At 45.8% G+C, this 18,928-nt stretch overlaps 1 protein-coding gene across 1 annotated transcript in view; it reads right to left on the bottom strand.

The window, feature by feature from the left end:
* Window positions 1–18,928, bottom strand: part of LOC126184036 (uncharacterized) — a 106,067-nt gene that overhangs the window by 17,150 nt on the left and 69,989 nt on the right. Inside the window, exon 5 of the mRNA XM_049926393.1 lies at window positions 8,688–8,896. Within this exon, the coding sequence (XP_049782350.1) occupies window positions 8,688–8,896 (209 nt within the window). The remainder of the gene's footprint in view (window positions 1–8,687; window positions 8,897–18,928) is intronic.

Here is an 18,928-nt window from a genome sequence, read left to right as displayed (position 1 = left end):
AATACGAAATTATATTCTCAAAACGCAGTTATCAGTGGACTCTTCTAGTTGCCACTTAAGAACGGTCACAAAAGAAACTGAACATGTCCACTGTGATGTTTGGCAGATGTGATATTCGGTCCTTATGCAAATACTAACCGTAAAATCTTTAATGAAAATTGTAATATTGTTGATGTTCTACAGTATGAATTTATTTTATTAACCGTTTTTCGTCTTACAAGGTTATCATCAGACTAACTGTTCGCGTCTGAGATGGTGTAATACTCGTGAACAACACCGACAAAGATATTACACGTCAACAGTGAACCACGAACACAGTAAATGTCCGACAGTGAAGCGGTAATGTAATTAAAAATATTAAGTTAAACATTACATAAATATAAAGGTAACGAAACATAGAAAATCACTAAACTTGAAAAACAGTATCTATTAAAAATTTAAATTAACGGTATCAATAAAATAAAATTAGTACGTGTCAGGTCTACTGAAAAATAGCTGCCAAAACGTGACACCACTGAAATTCAATAAATAACTGCCCCACAATCCAGATGTAATACTAAAAGACCCAACCCCGCTGAATACTTCCCCTTTTGTAACCTTCAGTTGATTTTCACGTTTTTGCAGTAATTTCCACACTAAATGTTCCATCCACTTTCTCGGTTTTTTCCCCTACATGTATTTATCCTGATTGTTTGTGCACTCCGTATATTGTTACAGTCGTCTATTCTATCTTTTACTCTGTTTCTGCGTCACATTCCGTATGCGAGCTCTCTTCTAGCTGTTTGTCAGTGCTCTTGTCACGTACTAAGATTTTATTAGGATTGTTAATTTACTTTAAATTATGGGCATTGTTTTTCGACTTCAGCGTGAATGTCAACTGGTTTATTCCCTTTATAGATATTTAATGTTCAACATTTGTAATTAGATTAGCATTTCATTGTCCAAGACATCTACTCCTGTGTTCATACCTCTCTCTTCCTGTGTAATCTTTTTTTCATATTTTTCACGAATATTTTAACTTATTCTGACTATGGTCTAATTATGATGATAGGCTTGTAAGCTGATAACTGATTAAAGTAAGTCAGTACTGAAGAAATAATTCAGAAGTGGTTCTACCAAGAAGCGACCGAAGAATCAGTTTACACAGACTGTTTTACAACGACTGATCAACAAAAAGTGATTTGAACGCACTTTTTATGAAGTCTCTGCCACTCATCGACCACATTGTGCAGACCACTTTCTGTGAGGTCCTCGAGAATCGCCTCACTATTCTTAAGCACTGCTGAGTTTTTAGATCGAATGCCCCGAAGCTTTGCCTTAAGTGATGGAAACAAAAAATCACAGGGATCTAGATAGGAGCTATAAGGCGGATGCAGTACTCAGGTAATAACGTATTGAGCCAGAAAAAATGGTTCAAATGGCTCTGAGCACTATGGGACTCAACTGCTGAGGTCATTAGTCCCCTAGAACTTAGAACTAGTTAAACCTAACTAACCTAAGGACATCACACACATCCATGCCCGAGGCAGGATTCGAACCTGCGGCCGTAGCGGTCTTGCGGTTCCAGACTGCAGCGCCTTTAACCGCACGGCCACTTCGGCCGGCATTGAGCCAGAAACTAACTACACTACTGACCAATAAAATCGCTACACCAGGAAGATGACGTGCTAAAGATGCTAAATTTAACCGAGAAGAAGAAGATGCTGTGATATGCAAATGATTAGCTTTTCAGAGAATTCACACAAGGTTGGCGCCGGTGGCGACACCTACAACGTGCTGACATGAGGAAAGTTTGTAACCAATTTCTCATACACAAACAGCAGTTGACCAGCGTTGTCTGGTGAAACGTTGTTGTGATGCCTCGTGTAAGGAGGAGGAATGCGTAACATCACGTTTCCGACTTCGATAAAGGTCGGATTGTAGCCTATCGCGATTGCGGTTTATCGTATCGCAACACTGCTGCTCGCGTTGGTCGAGATTCAATGACTGTTAGAAGAATATGGAATCGGTGGGTTCAGGAGGGTAATACGGAACGCCGTGCTGGATCCCAACGGCCTAGTATCACTAGCAGTCGAGATGACAGGCATCTTATCCGCATGGCTGTAACGGATCGTGCAACCACGTCTCGATCCCAGAGTCAATAGATGGGGACGTTTGCAAGACAACCATCTACACGAACAGTTCGACGACGTTTGCAGCAGCATGGACTATCAGCTCGGAGACCATGGCTGTGGTTACCCTTGACGCTGCATCACAGACAGGAGCGCCTGCGATGGTGTACTCAACGATGAACGTGGGTGCACGAATGGCAAAACGTCATTTCTTCGGATGAATCCAGGTTCTGTTTACAGCATCATGATGGTCGCATCCGTGTTTGGGGACATCGCGGTGAACACACATTGGAAGCGAGTATACGTCATCGCCATACTGGTGTATCACCCGGCGTGATGGTATGGGGTGCCATTGGTTACACGTCCAGCTCACCTCTTGTTCGCATTGACGGCACGTTGAACAGTGGACGTTACATTTCAGATGTGTTACGACCCGTGGCTCTACCCTTCATTCGATCCCTGCGAAGCCCTACATTTCAGCAGGATAATGCACGACCACATGTTGCATGTCCTGTACTGGCCTTTCTGGATACAGAAAATGTTCGACTGCTGCCCTGGCCAGCACATTCTCCGGATCTCTCACCAACTGAAAACGTCTGGTCAATGTTGGCCGAGCAACTGGCTCGTCACAATACGCCAGTCACTTCTCTTGATGAATCGTGGTATCGTGTTGAAGCTGCATGGGCAGCTGTACCTGTATACGCCATCCAAGCTCTGTTTGACTCAATGCCCAGGCGTATCAAGGCCGTTATTACGGCCTGAGGTGGTTGTTCTGGGTACTGATTTCTCAGGATCTATGCACCCAAATTGTGTGAAAATGTAATCGCATGTCAGTTCTAGTATAATATATTTCTCCAATGAATACCCGTTTATGATCAGCATTTCTTCTTGGTGTAGCAATTTTAATGGCCAGTAGTGTACTTGCGACCGCGCGTTGTCAACATGAAGTCGCCTTCCACTCAGAGAGCCCAAGTCGTTTTCTTGCAATTCCTCAGTCTAGCCAATACTGATACATTGTATGAGAGGGAACTGCATGCTGATAGATCATTCCTTGAGTGTTCCATTCAGGGGGAACAACTCTCGCCCTTCTTATTGATTGAGAACCTGGCGATTTCCTCACTGCGCTTGTTTTCCATCGGGATCATAATGATGCAGCTATGTCACATCATCAGTGATAACCGTTTCCAGACAGAGACGCAGCACCTCAGGGCTTTTCTCCATTCGCTCATCTTTTTGTTCGGGAGTCAACAGACGTGGCACCCAACGAGCACGAACGTGGGTCATATGGAGATGATAATGCATAATCGTAAAGACACAGCCATATGAATTCTTAACACTTCATTGAGGTTAGTAATGTTATCCACCGATCCTTAAAGACAATCACGGCATGATAGTGATTTCTGTCAGAGCAGAAGGCGAAACACCAGGCCCACCTTGCTTAACGACGACATGCTAGCTTTCTTTGAAGTCCTTGAACTACCTAAAAACTATTGCACGGGGTCGCACTACTTAACCGTACGCTTGCTTTAGCTTTTCGTGAGTTTCAGTGGCTGTATAGTTTAAACGAACACAGTTTTTGAGTCGTACTGTTCCTCTAGCGTCACCTCCCTTGCTTCACACGCGAAATTCAAAGAGTGCCTAGAAAACAAAGCATTACTACCAACCTATCGATACGAGGGTGCTGCGGCCTACGGACATACATAAAAACCCGGTCTTTTCCAGTATTCATGGTACAGTTAGGAAATTATTACAGCAGCTACAGGAGAAAATCAGTCTTAGTCTTTGTTGATCAGCCCTCATACATTACCTAGCGAACCATTATTGTTGACCTTTGTAATACACGAGCGGAAAAAAAATCGGAATACCAAAAAATGTGCCGTAATGAAATTTCGGGAATACATTTATCTAAGTAACATATGTAAGTGATTAACATTGCAAGACAACAGGTTAATGTCAGCACGTCATAAGTCATTGAAAATATGAAATATTGGTACATTAATAACCAGTTTAATCACCAGAACGTTGAATGTGAGCATGCAGACGTGCACGTGTTGCGTTGTACAGGTGCCGGATGACAATTTGTGGGATGGGGTTCCACGCCCTGGCCGGTCAATGCTGGTTGTAGTTGACGCTGGAGTTATTGTCTGATTATGTCCCATATGTGTTCGATTGGAGACTGATATGGTGATCGAGCAAGCCAAGGCAACATGTCGACACACTGTACATCATGTTGGGTCACAACAGCGCTATGTGTGTGAGCATTATCCTGTTGGATAACACCTCCTGGAATGACGCTCGTCTTAGGATAGCCGAGCGGTCTAGGGCTTCTTGTCACGGTCCACGCGGCTTCCCCGTCGGATGTTCGAGTCCTCCCTCGGGCATGAGCGTATGTGTCATCCTTAGTGTAAGTTAGTTTAAGTTAGATTAAGTAGTGTGTAACCTTAGGGACCGATGACCTCAGCAGTTTGGTCCCATAAGGCCTTACCACGAATTTCAAAAATTCCGTTCGTGAACGGCGGCACAATAGATCGAATCACCAGAAGGACGAACAAATTTGCATTCTGATTGCATGGGATAGCAACGATAGTGTTCCTGCTGCCATACGAAATCGCACTCCACACCCTAACTTTAGGTGTATGTCCACAGTGTCAGGCATGCAGGCACGATGCTTGCAGGATCTGAACTGGCCACCTCCTAACCAACAAACGGCCGTCACTGGCACCAAGGAGAATCAGCTGTCATCAGAAAACGCAAAATACCTCCACCCTACCATCCAATGAGCTTCCGCTTGGTATCACTTAAGTCGCAAATGGTATTGGTTTGGGGTTAGTGAAATGCACGTTACGAGGCGTCTGACTGAGCTGTCCTTGTTTGTTTTGTTTACGACGCATAAACAACTAGGGTCATACGCGCCTACATCAGGACTGTAGAACACAGACTAAGAGGAGTTAAAAACGATTACAAATTAATCCCAATCGACGGAAGAGAAGACATCTAAAAACAGGGATGCGGAAAAAGGTCTATTAAACATGCTATAGAGAAACGGAGGTCATGAACTATAAATTAAATGGCGTTCGCTACGACGGATAAAAAGTAAGACGCGGTCGACAGCCCGCGCGTTGCGCAACCTAGCTAAAATGATCTCAAGGTGAGAGGGCCGAGAAGAGGTCGTCCAAGATGATGGGGGAGGCTTAATAACCCGGAGCTTGTTTCATGAAGGGAGGACCAGTGATGATCCCAAAGTGACACCACTTACCGACAGACGGCAACACAGAGATCATCGGAGGGAATGTAAGCACTAGCGGGCTGAGGTACGAGGACTGTGAATGTCATACTGTATGAGCAGCGTAACTCCCCCACGAAATGGAAGCCGTCCTCAGGGGAAGGCCAAAGCGTACTGGGAACAAATGCGAGAGCTCCGTGAAGGGAGGCAGCAAGTGGACGCTGCGATTCTAACAGCAGCCGTAAATCCTCTTTGTTGGATCGAAGACCACGAACGTTCCATTGGAGGAGAGTCATGACGAGGAAAAAATGAAGGGGTGTAACCTTGGCTGCTGCCGAGTGCCACCCTTCGAACCACTACAGAGCTCAGATGCAGGAGGATACTGCTCCATTATGTCTACAGAAGCGTCGACATTCTCCTTCTGTCGGCCAGCGGAGTCGAGGGCAGAGAAGCTGGTAGTGGTGGGCACCAGCGACATGGAGGTCGGCCAGGCGAAGCTATCACTTGGCGACATCATCGTAGAGGATTTTCGACTCTGCGAAGTAGACGGCCGTTTGTCTTTGACTTCGAGGCATTCTGGTTTGCGGAGGAAGACTCAGATGTTGGTTCGTTGGTTAGTTGGCTGGCTGGCTGGCTGGAGGGACGTAGAAAGTCTTCGCCGGACTCTTTGTCCCTATAGGTTAAAGTTTTGTGGCGCGTTACACAGTTGGAGGAGGAGATGGGGACGCTACCGTGACGTTGAGCGGTTTCACAACCCTCGGTGTTAAATTTGAGGTCACATGTCTGGGTTGTCATATTCTTCATGGAGCGAAATGTAACAAGAACAGTACTGTAGGTGCCAGATGGTAGAATGCAAGGTTTCCTACAAGCAAACAAATTGCGAGCGACCGGATAAGGCACTTTTTCCTTCATCCGGATCTCCTGGACAGCCTGCTCATCCAGATACACTGGACAGTTGCGGGAGAAGGCGGCAGGGTCGCCATTGCAGTTGGTGCAGTGGGGAGGAGGAGGAGGTGGACAAGCGCCCTCATGCATCCCTACCACATCTTATACATTGGCCTGGGTGTCTATAGGACTCTCGACTGTGGTTGTAACGATGACACTGGCAGCAGTGCATCGGATTCAGTATTAACGGCCTGACTGCGATAACTTCATAACCTGCTTTGATCTTTGATGGAAGAAACACTCTACCAAAAGAGAGAGACAGAGAGCGCGCATGTGGGCACTAAGGAGACACCCATTGTACTGTAATGACACCCTGATCAAAGAGGTGCGTTTGGATTTTTGCCTCGGTCAGACCATCGAGCAGCCTAGTGTAGATAACACTACATGAAGAATTCAGCCTTTGATGGGCCTCGACACGAACAGGATAGGCATGGAGGAGCGAAGCAGCATGCAGTTGTGCTTTAGAATCAGAAGTAGTTTCCAAAAGCAAAGTGTCACTGCGTAAACTAGAGCAGGATTTCACACGGTCAGCAATTGCTTCAGCACTTTTCTGAATAATGAACAGATTTACTGTGGCAAAGGGCTGACTGTCATCAGTATGTGAAACCACGGGGAACCGTGGTGCAGCTGGGAGGGTCTTTGAATCTTTAGCCTCATACCATTTACGTTTCGTAGCCGTTGAATGTGAAGAGGATTCGCTCATTGTGAGAAAATCCCCATGATTGCCAGCATCTCTAATGACGCTCCTTCCAAATGAGGCCCCCCTTCAGAATGTGGTGCACGCGCCTTAGGTGACTGTTCACACCTCTGGTCGCACCTCCCGAACACCTGACAGTCGGGAATTTGGGAAGGTAGCAGCCCAGGCAGTCACCCCTCCCTGGGGCAGACCTGTACCAGGGGGTGCGTGAGAACTCTACCTGTCGACCTGGGGCTGGGAATTACGCGTTACACACTCACCTATTACTCGTCAGATGCGTGGGATCGCCTTCAGAAGCGCACAGTGAGGACGAAGAAAAAGAGGAACCTGAAACGGAGGAAGGACAGGAGAAGGTGGAGGTGAAAGAAGAAAAGAATAAAAAACAGTGGAGAGTATTCTGATACTGACTACCGAAAATGCGGAATTCGTTTCCAGAAACAACTCAGGCATGTTCCCCAAGGTAGAGGGAAAAGAACAGCAAGAGGACAGACATGTAGCACGGAAGGGAAAAGATGCTACAAAGGCTGAGGCCCCGTGGTAGCCAACCGCAAACCTGGCAAAGAGCGGTGAGCCCCTGGGGACGGTTGAGCTGGGGGCGATGAAAATTGCTGCTGCAGATGCAGTAAGATGCGCGAGACCCATACGTCGACCACTACGGTCTTCCCTCTCGGTAGTACCACGTGGCCTGCCGGAGTCCGGTCTTCTTGCGACCCTACATTCTCGTGACCGTCGCTGTCAGCAATTTTGTGCAGTGGCTGCATTCTTGCGAGGCCTCTCTGAAATACTGCAGAAGAAACATCCTGCTTGTAGTTGCCCTATATCACGACCTAGTTCAAACTCAGTGCGGTAATGATAATTGCGTCTTTGTCGCTTTTTCTTGACTAATGTCAACTCGACCGCCCGGTTGGCCGTTCGGTCTGACGCACGGCTTTCCGGGCGGGAAGGAGCGCCGATCCCCGGCACGAATCCGTCCGGCGGATTTGTGTCGAGGTCCGGTGAACCGGCCAGTCTGTGGATGGTTTTTAGGCGGTTTTCCATCTGCCTCGGTGAATGCGGCCTGGTTCCCCTTATTCCGCCTCAGTTACACCATGTCGGCGATTGCTGCGCAAACAAGTTCTCCACGTACGCGTACACCACCATTACTCTACCACGCAAACATAGCGGTTACACTCGTCTGGTGTGAGACGTTCCATGGGAGGAGGGGGGGGGGGGGTCCACCGGGGGCCGAACCACACAATAACCCTGGGTTCGGTGTGGGGCGGCGGAGGGGTGAAGTGGACTGCGGTAGTCGTCGTGGGGTTGTGGGCAACTACGGCTGCGGCGGGGACAGAGCCTCTCCGTCGTTTCTAGGTGCCCAGTTAACATGCAATACAATACAATGTCAACTCACAAAGTCCAATCTCAAATTAAATTAACTCCCACTACCGTTACAGAGTAAGTTTAAAGCAAACCTGATTTGATCCTCATAGTAACACTAGTAGCTCCACTCTTCCGCGGCTGGAGCGAAATTTTAATATACATCTTTCAGATTTAGAGACAAGCCTTTCAACTTTCGTTTGTGTCACACCGCTCCTCCTCCGTTCTGTGATTTTTTTTTTTCGGTCAGTGAATAAGATTAAACAGTGAAGTTGTTAATGCGTAACGGAAGGTGTGAAGATTCATGCCTGCTGACATCTCTAACGAGTGCATATTCGGTGAAGACGTACAGTACCTCATATGGGAACTCCACCGCAACGGCGTCGAGGTCGGTCAGGTTGGCTACCCGGATGGAGCCGGCAGCGCGGACCATAGGCGCAGACACCTCAGCAGAGCCTGCCTTGTGGAACGGCTGCGGCTCGGCCACGCGGCTGAAGGGCACAGCCCATCGGCCCCAGACGTACAGTCCGTTGAATAACAGCATCTGCGACGGCGACGTCGTGTCTGCAACACATCAACCTGTCGTTGCAAAGCCGGCCCACAAATATTTCGCCATACACCGCTTTTGGTTACTCAGAAATTGTACCAGACGAACGCATATTAAACGAAGTATGCTCGTCAGTGGTATCATGTTGAAGTTGTGACTTAAGAATTTCTTAGTAGGGAGTACGTGGCACATCTGATGGAGAATCATCGGAAGATGAATAAGTAACTTCACTCATGCGCCAGGGAAGTACACTACTGGCCATTAAAATTGCTACGCCAAGAAGAAATACAGATGATAAACGGGTATTCATTGGAGAAATATATTATACTAGAACTGACATGTGATTACATTTTCACGCAATTTGGGTGCATAGACCCTGAGAAATCGCTACCCAGAACAACCACCTGTCGCCGTAATAACGGCCTTTATACGCCTGGGCATTGAGTCAAACAGAGCATGGATGGCGTGTACAGGTACAACTGCCCATGCAGCTTCAACACTGTACCACAGTTCATCAGGAGTAGTGACTGGCGTATTGTGACGAGCCAGTTGCTCGGCCACCATTGACCAGACGTTTTCAGTTGGTGAGAGATCTGGAGAATGAGCTGGCCAGGGCAGCAGTCGAACATTTTCTGTATCCAGAAAGACCCGTACAGGACCTGGAACATGCGGGCGTGCATTATCCTGCTGAAATGCAGGGTTTCGCAGGGATCAAATTAAGGGTAGAGCCACAGGTCGTAACACATCTGAAATGTAACGTCCACAGTTCAAAGTGCCGTCAATTCGAACAAGAGGTGACAAACGTGTAACCAATGACACTCCATACCATCACGCCGGGTGATACGCCAGTACGGCGATGACGAATACACGCTTCCAATGTGCGTTCCCCGCGATTTCGACACACTCGGATGCGACCATCATGATGCTGTAAACAGAACCTGGATTCGTCCGAAAAAATGACGTTTTGCCATTCGTGCACCCAGGTTCGTCGTTAAGTACACAATCGCAGGTGATGCAGCGTCAAGGGTAACCGCAGCCACGGTCTCCGACCCGATAGTCCATGCTGCTGCAAACGTCGTCGAACTGTTCGTGCAGATGGTTCTTGTCTTGCAAACGTCCCCATCTGTTGACTCAGGGATCGACACATGGCTGCACGATCCGTTACAACCATGCGGATAAGAGACATGTCATCTCGACTGCTAGTGATACGAGGCCGTTGGAATCCAGCATGGCGTTCCGTATTACCCTCCTGAACCCACCGATTCCATATTCTTCTAACAGACTTTGGATCTCGACCAACGCGAGCAGCAATGTCGCGATACGATAAACCGCAATCGCGATAGGCTACAATCCGACCTTTATCAAAGTCGGAAACGTGATGGTAGGCATTTCTCCTCCTTACACGAGGCACCACAACATCGTTTCACGAGGCAACGCCGGTCAACTGCTGTTTGTGTATGAGAAATCTGTTGGAAACTTTCCTCATGTCAGCACGTTGTAGGTGTCGCCACCGGCGTCAACCTTGTCTGAATGCTCTGACAAGCTAATCATTTGCATATCACAGCATCTTCTTCCAGTCGGTTTAATTTCGCGTCTGTAGCATGTTATCTTCGTGGTGTAGCAATTTTAATGGCCAGTAGTGTGTTTTGGGATGCTTACTGTTAGTATCGTACATTAATGACCTAGCAGACAATCTGCTCATATCTTTTAGAAATCATACAGCTCTTTATAAGATTTCAAACCTGTACTGAGATTGGCGATTTGCTTTAAATGGTCAGAAATGTAAAATTCTGCACTACACAAAACGGAAAAGCTACAGTACCATTTCTCAGTCTTACAGATACGTTGGTGTAATGGGTTCCAGCCCCGGTCCGGCACACAGTTTTGAACTGCCAGCAAGTCTCTTCTTGGTATAAATTTGAGGAGATATGAACTGGGTTGATCGGATACACTGAACAGTATGAAATCATGCAGCAGAATTTTTTTCATTCGTATGATACTGGAAAAATATTGCACGTTAAACAAGGACATTGTCATCAAAGTATTACTGCGGCTCCTCTTAGTATATTGTTCGAGTGCATGAGATCCGTACCAATAGATAACCGCGGATACCTAACGTACACAAGGAATAACTGCTCGAATAGACAAGTTTAACTCACAAAAGAGCGCCATGGAAATGATGAAAAGAATGAACTGGGAGATGTTTTAAGCTAGATGTAAACTATTCCATGAAACACAAATTACCTTACAGGTCGGGCAACCATAGGTAAGGAACCTTTACATAATTTAGAACCTTAGGGAAAAACACAAACGGCTATTGCGGATTTGAAATTTCACTCAGTTTAAGGTAGACTGTTTTGCCATCTTTGATTTTAAGTTGTTTGATTGTCCTTCACATCATGTATTCCATGAAAGTCAGCTTTATAGTTTCAAGAAATGATATTGATGAATCTATAAATATAATAGAACCTCCTAAATCTCTCTAGGGTGGACTGTGAAAACAAGGTTATACTGATCACAGTGCGTAAAGATACATTTAAGCTGTCGTTCATCTTACGCTCCATACACCAATAAAACGGGAAGGAACCTTAATATGTGGATCAATTCAAAGTACCTTCTGCCATTGAATTCAGTTGTAGAAGGGGAAATACGCAGCGCACTTTAGTGAAAAGCGAGGGCATCTACTTATAAATCGCATGGTTAAGTACTAAAAGTGCCCACTTCTTTAAGCCAGACCCATTCTGTGGCACTGCGTAACGTAAGATCGTTTTTTAGTGCTTATATACAGCTGGTGCCAGCAACTAGCTAAACATCAAATAGATTTAAGTTCTAAGTACTCGGTAGCAGGTATGTTTAATGTAATATAATAGCGAGTTCACTCTAATGGCTACAATGTCCTTTAAGTTCGCAGATGAACTGCAACAAAATCTCCTGCTGTCATATAATGAACGGCCGGCCGTTGTGGCCGAACGGTTCTAGGCCCTTCAGTCCGTAACCACACTGCTGCTACGGTCGCAGGTTCGAATCCTGCCTCGGGCATGGATGTGTGTGATGTCCTTAGGTTAGTTAGGTTTAAGTAGTTCTAAGTTCGAGGGGCCTGATGACCTCAGATGTTAAGTCCCATAGTGCTCAGAGCCATTTGAACCATGTAATGAACGGGGGCAGGGGGCCAGCGGACGGACATTTGAAGGCCACTTGAAAGCTAAACCAACCATACAACTGCAAATGTACTCGCAGCAGAACAGACTGCCCCGCGACAGCGGTGCGCCGTATTCAAAAAATGGTTCAAATGGCTCTGAGCACTATGGGACTTAACACCTTAGGTCATCAGTCCCCCAGAACTTAGAACTACTTAAACCTAACTAACCTAAGGACATCACACACATCCATGCCTGAGGCAGGATTCCAACCTGCTACCGTAGCAGTCGCCCGGTTCCGGTCTGAGCACCTAGAACCGCGCGACCACCGCGCCGGCTGCCGTATTCAACGGCGTAAATATTAAGTCAATCGTTTTCGATTACACCGCAGAACTAAGCAGAAACCATACTTCTCGAAATAGAAAATTACTCAAAACTAATTAAAACTAAGTTGCTCCACGACACAGCGCTATTCACTATTTAATTTACAGTTCTTATATTTGCGCTACCGTGAAAATTTTGCTGCTGTAGTAGTTAGCTAAATACAGTCAGTTCAAGAAACTGAGAACTTTTTCGTTGATAGCACGATTAATGGGTCTAAGGTGCAGTCCGTCATGTAAGATACTTATTCGTGGATGTGCAGCGAAGCTGTACGATCATCTGCTCTCAGGTGATATTAAAATGAATTTTAGATTTCGGTAATTACAACAATTGGCACTGCAGTTCTTCAATCAAAGAGCGATTAGAGAAACCCTTGTACAGCTGATGCCAATATACTGAAGACATACGAATGGCAGAGTGAATGTTCGCGACATGTGATTCGCAGGAGGGCACAAAATATTCTTTAACATCCAAACTAATGAGTACAAACCTTTCTATAGCTCCAGTTATCTAATTTTATGCAACTGGTTTCAGCAAGAAATCGTCACATTCGTTGGGGACAAAGTAAAGTACCCTGAATATGTTCGTGCCGTTAGGAAACATGGTGTAGGTAACTCAGTTCGTCGCTTCATTTGATGATGCATTTTCTAGTGGCAAATAATGAAGGCATATTTCTCCATTTTGTATAATTTTCTCACATTTCTCGTAGGTATAAAATATAAGCTGTCAATCCAACAGGAGGCTGTATGACAGTATTGAGAAATCATAGTAAGCACCCTATATCGACTCTGAACCAGTTTACTTTGCTCTTATTTTTATTATATTTACACCACTTCTGGAATAGGAAGTCTTACTCCATACGAAATTTTTGATTTTCATTTTTGGCGGTCTGAAATCCAATGCCATTACCCATTATTCCGTGAATTCAAATGAGTTCAGGTCGCCATGCTTTGAAACGTATAAAAAGTGCTTTGAAACGTAGAAAAATTTTCCTACAGATATGCGTGTAGGAAGGAGCTCAACACATTAACGATTTGAGTTCGCCCTAGGTGGGGGTTAGGATCTATTTAGTTTGCCCATAATCGCAAATGGTGGTGGAAGTACAATAGACACGCGCGGCTTATGAGAAAGAGGTAGTCCCATGTCGACAGATACATGTGCACATCTTATTCAGATTATTTGGTATGTCGCGAGTTTAAAACTGATACGCTACCTGCGAGACGATACTGCTCAGGGAGCATTAGACGCAGCATTACGCTCTTTGTTAGGGAGATGGTATTTTCTCTTAGAACTGACTGACAGCAATTATACATCTGTGTGTTTGTGGTTTTAGGCCTAGTTCCTGAACACCTACCACTGCCACACCACCTGTGTCAAATCTGCCTGCCGCAGTGGCCGAGCTGTTCTAGGCGCTTCCGTCTGGAACCGCACGACCGCTACGGTCGCAGGTTCGAATCATACCTCGGGCATGGATGCGTGTGATGTCCTTAGGTTGGTTAGGTTTAAGTAGTTCTAAGTGTAGGGGACTGATGACCACAGATGTTAAGTCCCATAGTGCTCAGAGCCATTTTACCATTTTGTCATAAATTTTTACGTACCGTTGGTACTAAATTGTCGTAAGACCTACAAAACGATCGAATAAAGTTATTATCATTTCCCAACATAACACGTGAAATGAGTGGTATGAACGTTTTCCGTACCATTACCAAGTAGGTGGTCTTTGGTATCATTTTCTGTAACTAAGTAAACGTGCGCGACAGGTTGTTTGTCCTTACGTTTCCAAATTACAATATAATTTTTTTCTTCGAAGAGGAAAAACATCTTCACGTCTGTGAAGTACCTTAGGACAGACAGCGTGTCTTTGTTGCAGTTGGGAAAAGATGTAGACAGTGTGTACTGTAATCGGTTACGTGATTTTATCTTCCTCTTGGATCGAATGTCAGAGCTCATCCCGCAAAAAGTGCGGAAATTTTGGAAACGCTTTAAAGGTAATTTGAGTGTGTCATATTCCTCCCTTTATCAGCACAGAGTACAAATATTCTGTTAATTTTGCTCTCTTTTGCCAGTACGTTGCAATTTGTGTCCTTAATGCCGATTAAGTAGTAATGCATACAATATTAGTGAATTACGAGCATGCTAATACTTCACGTTATTTTAGTGTTTGCCGGCCGTTGTGGCCGAGCGGTTCTAGGCGCTTCAGTCTGGAACCGCGCGACCTCTACGGTCGCAGGTTCGAATCTTGCCTCGGGTATGGATGTGTGTGATGTCCTTAGGTTAGTTAGGTTTAAGTAGTTCTAAGGTCTAGGGGACTGATGACCTCAGATGTTAAGTCCCGTAGTCCTCAAAGCCACTTGAGCCATTTTATTTTAGTGTTTGTATGTTTAATGCATCATAAGCCACAGATCGGATTACGAAACTTTTGACCGATGTTGTTAAATTTGTGAATGTCAGTGAAAGTAATCCCAAAAGAAAAAAAAAATAGTTTTGCTTGAAGTGAACATTGAAACTTTAATTGAATATACTCCACGAAATATTTGCCATTAGTACTTTCACGTAAATGTGGATATTATGCTCGCTACAAGAAGGACTGTATAATTCAGAAGTTTTCTGGCGTAGTTTCCTCTCACCGTTCTGATTTTTATCTCGAGGACAGCCTATGTGGGAAGCAACATGTGGAAGCTCGATGCTTCCTAAGGTCAAGCACAAAGGCATCTCTCGACGTCGTTCTTGCCGAGAAGCAGCCGTCTGCGCCTGTATTCAGTTTCATCCAATCAATGCCTCTGCGCACGTGCCGACGGAATCTTACAAGAACTACGGTCCAAGAATCCTTACGTGTGGCTGTCGCAAAAGAGCTTTATTCGCATAAAAATCGGAATAAATAAGAAAGAAAAATAGTGCTCCACGTGTTCGTGTAGTTGGAGGTAGACGGCAGGTCTCTTTATCAGCTCTGTAAAATGTCACGGAAGACTTAAGAAATCACCCGCCTCGCTAAACGACAGCTATTGTAACCACAATTTTCAACAAATAACGGAACTTCTGAATGCTATTGCTTTAGAATTACGAATGGAAATTAAAATAAAAAATCCATGCATAAAAAGTTCAAGTTGCGCGATTACTTACAAATAAGACTGAAGAAAACTGGTAGGTTTAGTCTTCTAAGAGATACTAAACATGTTGGACACCATATGGTACACCTGACAAAGCTACTACGTGTCTTGAGACATGTGACTTGCGTGAGAGACAAAACGCAGCCCATAAGCCTAGATGTAGACTGCACTAGTAACATTAGGTGGCTGGCAAGCCACAGTGACCACGGTCGCAGGTTCGAATCCTGCCTCGGGCATGGATGTGTGTGATGTCCTTAGGTTAGTTAGGTTAAAGTAGTTCTAAGTTCGAGGGGACTGATGACCTCAGAAGTTAAGTCCCATAGTGCTCAGAGCAATTTGAACCAAGCCACAGTGATAAGTGTTCTTTTTCTCAATAAGGTTCAACTCTAAACAGGAAAGAATGTTCATCACATTCAGATTGTTCGCTGCGAGATTGGCTTCTACAGAAAAACATCACTTAACAAGGAAACCTGGTATGAATTTTACAAAATTGGTGTAGTTAAAAGCAATATAACGCTTGTAAATTATGAAAAATTCGCGTAAATTTATTTTCAGAATTAATGACGCCTACTGGCAACGTTTTGAAGCCATGCGTATTAGCAACGATAAAGCAAATGCATCGAACGGGAAAGAAATTTAAGACTGAGATGATGACGGGATTTTGCAGTACGTGTAGCGCCTCTACAGCGGAGATCAGATCTAAAACATCCGGGCTACCAACTTCTTCGGTAAGTGTTTCGGATCCTTGTCGCCTGAGGCCGAAGAAATATTAAGGCATTCATAAAACTATTACTACAGTTGCAATTAAGTGGTCTAATATACATCTACATACATACTTCGCAAGTCACCAATTGGTGCATGACGGAGAGGCACTTGTACCATTGCTAATTTTCTTTTCCGTTTCACTGTCAAATCGACCGCTCTACATTCATGGATAGATTATCCATAATACCGGACTAATACACTGATCAGCCAGAAGATTGTGACGATCTACCTATTAACCAATACGTCAACCTTTGGCACAGATAACAGCGGCGACGCATTGTGACATGGAAACAATGAGACCTTGGCAGGTCGCTGGAGGGAGTTTGCTCCACATCTGCCCCACAAATCACCTATTTCTCCTAAATTGCGGGGACGGGGGCGATGAGCTCTGACACCACTTTCAATCACATCCAAGATGTGTGTGATCGAGTTCGGATCTGGCAACTTGGAAGCCAGAACATCAATAGGAACTCACCACTGTGTTCCTCGAACCATTCCGTTGAAAAATGCCACTGACGTCGGGAGACATAATCATTATGAAGTGGGGTACGTGGTCTGCCAACAGCGTACGATACTTCATGGCCGTCACGGTGCCTTGTGCAAGCTCCTCTGGTTCCTTGGAGACCACGTGAATGTTCCCCACAGCATAACGGAGCCGCCACCAGCTTGTCTGCTTCCTGCAGTAGAGGTATCCAGGAGCTTTCCCCCTGGATGACGACGGATTCTTTCCGTCCCATCGGGATGATGAAGGTATTGGGATTCATCAGACTATGCAACTCTTTGCCACTGCAGCAACGTCCGTTGCCAATGATGATTATATGTGGTTAGTGGGGCGCTCAACTGCGCGGTCATAAGCGCCAGTACAATGCCCCAGTTTTTACACAGTCCAATTTTTGTTCACAGTCCAATCTGAAACTTCCTGGCAGATTAAAACTGTGTGCCGGACCGAGACTCGAACTCGGGACCTTTGCCTTTCGTGGGCAAGTGCTCTACCAACTGAGCTACCCAAGCACGACTCACGCCCCGTCCGACACACAGTTTTAATCTGCCAGGAAGTTTCGTATAGCGCACACTGCGCTGTAGAGTGAAAATTTCATTCTAGAAACATCCCCCAGGCTGTGGGTAAGCCATGTCTCCGCAATATCCTTTCTTTCCGGAGTGCTAGTTCTGCAAGGTTAGCAGGAGAGCTTCTGCAAAGTTTGGAAGGTAGGAGACGAGGTACTAGGAGAAGTAAAGCTGTGAGGACGGGGCGTGAGTCGTGCCTGGGTAGCTCAGTTGGTAGAGCACTTGCCCGCCAAAGGCAAAGGTCCCGAGTTCGAGTCTCGGTACGGCACACAGTTTTAATCTGACAGGAAGTTTCTTATCAGCGCACACTCCGCTGTAGAGTGAAAATTTCATTCTAGAAACGGTCCAATCTAGCCACTGTCAAGAATGATGATAAATTAAATGATGAGAACAACACAAACACCCAGTCCCCGAGCAGAGAAAATCTCCAACCCGATAAGGAATCGAACCTGTGACCCCATGATCCAAGGCAGCACCGCTAGCCACTAGAAAAGAGCAGCGCTCTTCATTGCCGATGGTTACGTGCCCATTTCAGTTTTCGTTGCCGATGTCGTGGTGTTAACATTGGCAAGAGCATGGGTCTTTGGCTGCGGAGGCTCATCGTTAGGAATGTTGGTGCACTTTGTGTTCTGACACACACGCACTCTGCCCATCGTTGAAGTCTGATGTTAGTTGCGCCACAGTTCACCGCCTGTTCTGCTTTACCAGTTTGCCCAAACTACGACGTCCGAAATCTGTAATGAGCGGCGGCTGACCAACCCCTCGACGCTCCGACGTGGTATCACATTTGTTTCGGCACGTGGTGAAGACCCCTACCACAGAGCTCCTCTAACACCGACAAGTCGTGTCGCTTTCGAAATGCTCGTGCCGAGCCTCTGGGCTGTTACAACTTGCCCTCGGTCGAACTCAAATCTTGCGCCTTCGCCATCCTACACACGGACAGCACGCTCACTGATACACGTCCCACGCCTGTGTCTGACTAGCAGTCATTCGTCGCCAGGTGATGGTCCTATCGCCAGGTCGGGTTCATCTCGATAATAAGTCGGTAGTCATAATGTTCTGACTGATCTGTGTATGTTAAATGGCTGTAAGTACTATGGGACTTAACATCTGAGGTAATCAGTCCCCTAGAACTTAGAACTACTTAAACCTAACTAACCTAAGGACATCACACACATCCATGCCCGAGGCAGGATTCGAACCTGCGACCGTAGCAGCAGCGCGGTTCGGGTCTGATGCGCCTAGAACCGCTCGACCACGGCGGCCGGCTGTGACGCTGTCTCTTATGAAGAGGGATCCATAATGCTCCCAACTGCAGGTACACATCACCGACTGCAAGTTCATCTTGTAAATCTCTGGGTGACGACTTCCCTTTCAGTAAATTGCTGGTGCTGTATTACAGGATGATTGTGCTCGTCTACATGTTCCAGAGTGTTACTCTGCACGGTACAGACGGCATCCTCTCTTTATCTTGTCCCGTCACTTCTAACACTAACCATGGTTTATGTCTGTTAATTTGTGTGTCTGCCATTCGCTCATGACGTTTGTCTGCTATCGATTGCAATAACTTTATAATGACAGACAGTGTCTGAAA

The sequence above is a fragment of the Schistocerca cancellata genome, chromosome 4 (assembly GCF_023864275.1).
Source record: "Schistocerca cancellata isolate TAMUIC-IGC-003103 chromosome 4, iqSchCanc2.1, whole genome shotgun sequence".
Taxonomy (NCBI): domain Eukaryota; kingdom Metazoa; phylum Arthropoda; class Insecta; order Orthoptera; family Acrididae; genus Schistocerca; species Schistocerca cancellata.
The sequence above is the reverse complement of the archived record's forward strand: the minus strand, read 5'-3'. Positions and strand labels throughout refer to the sequence as shown.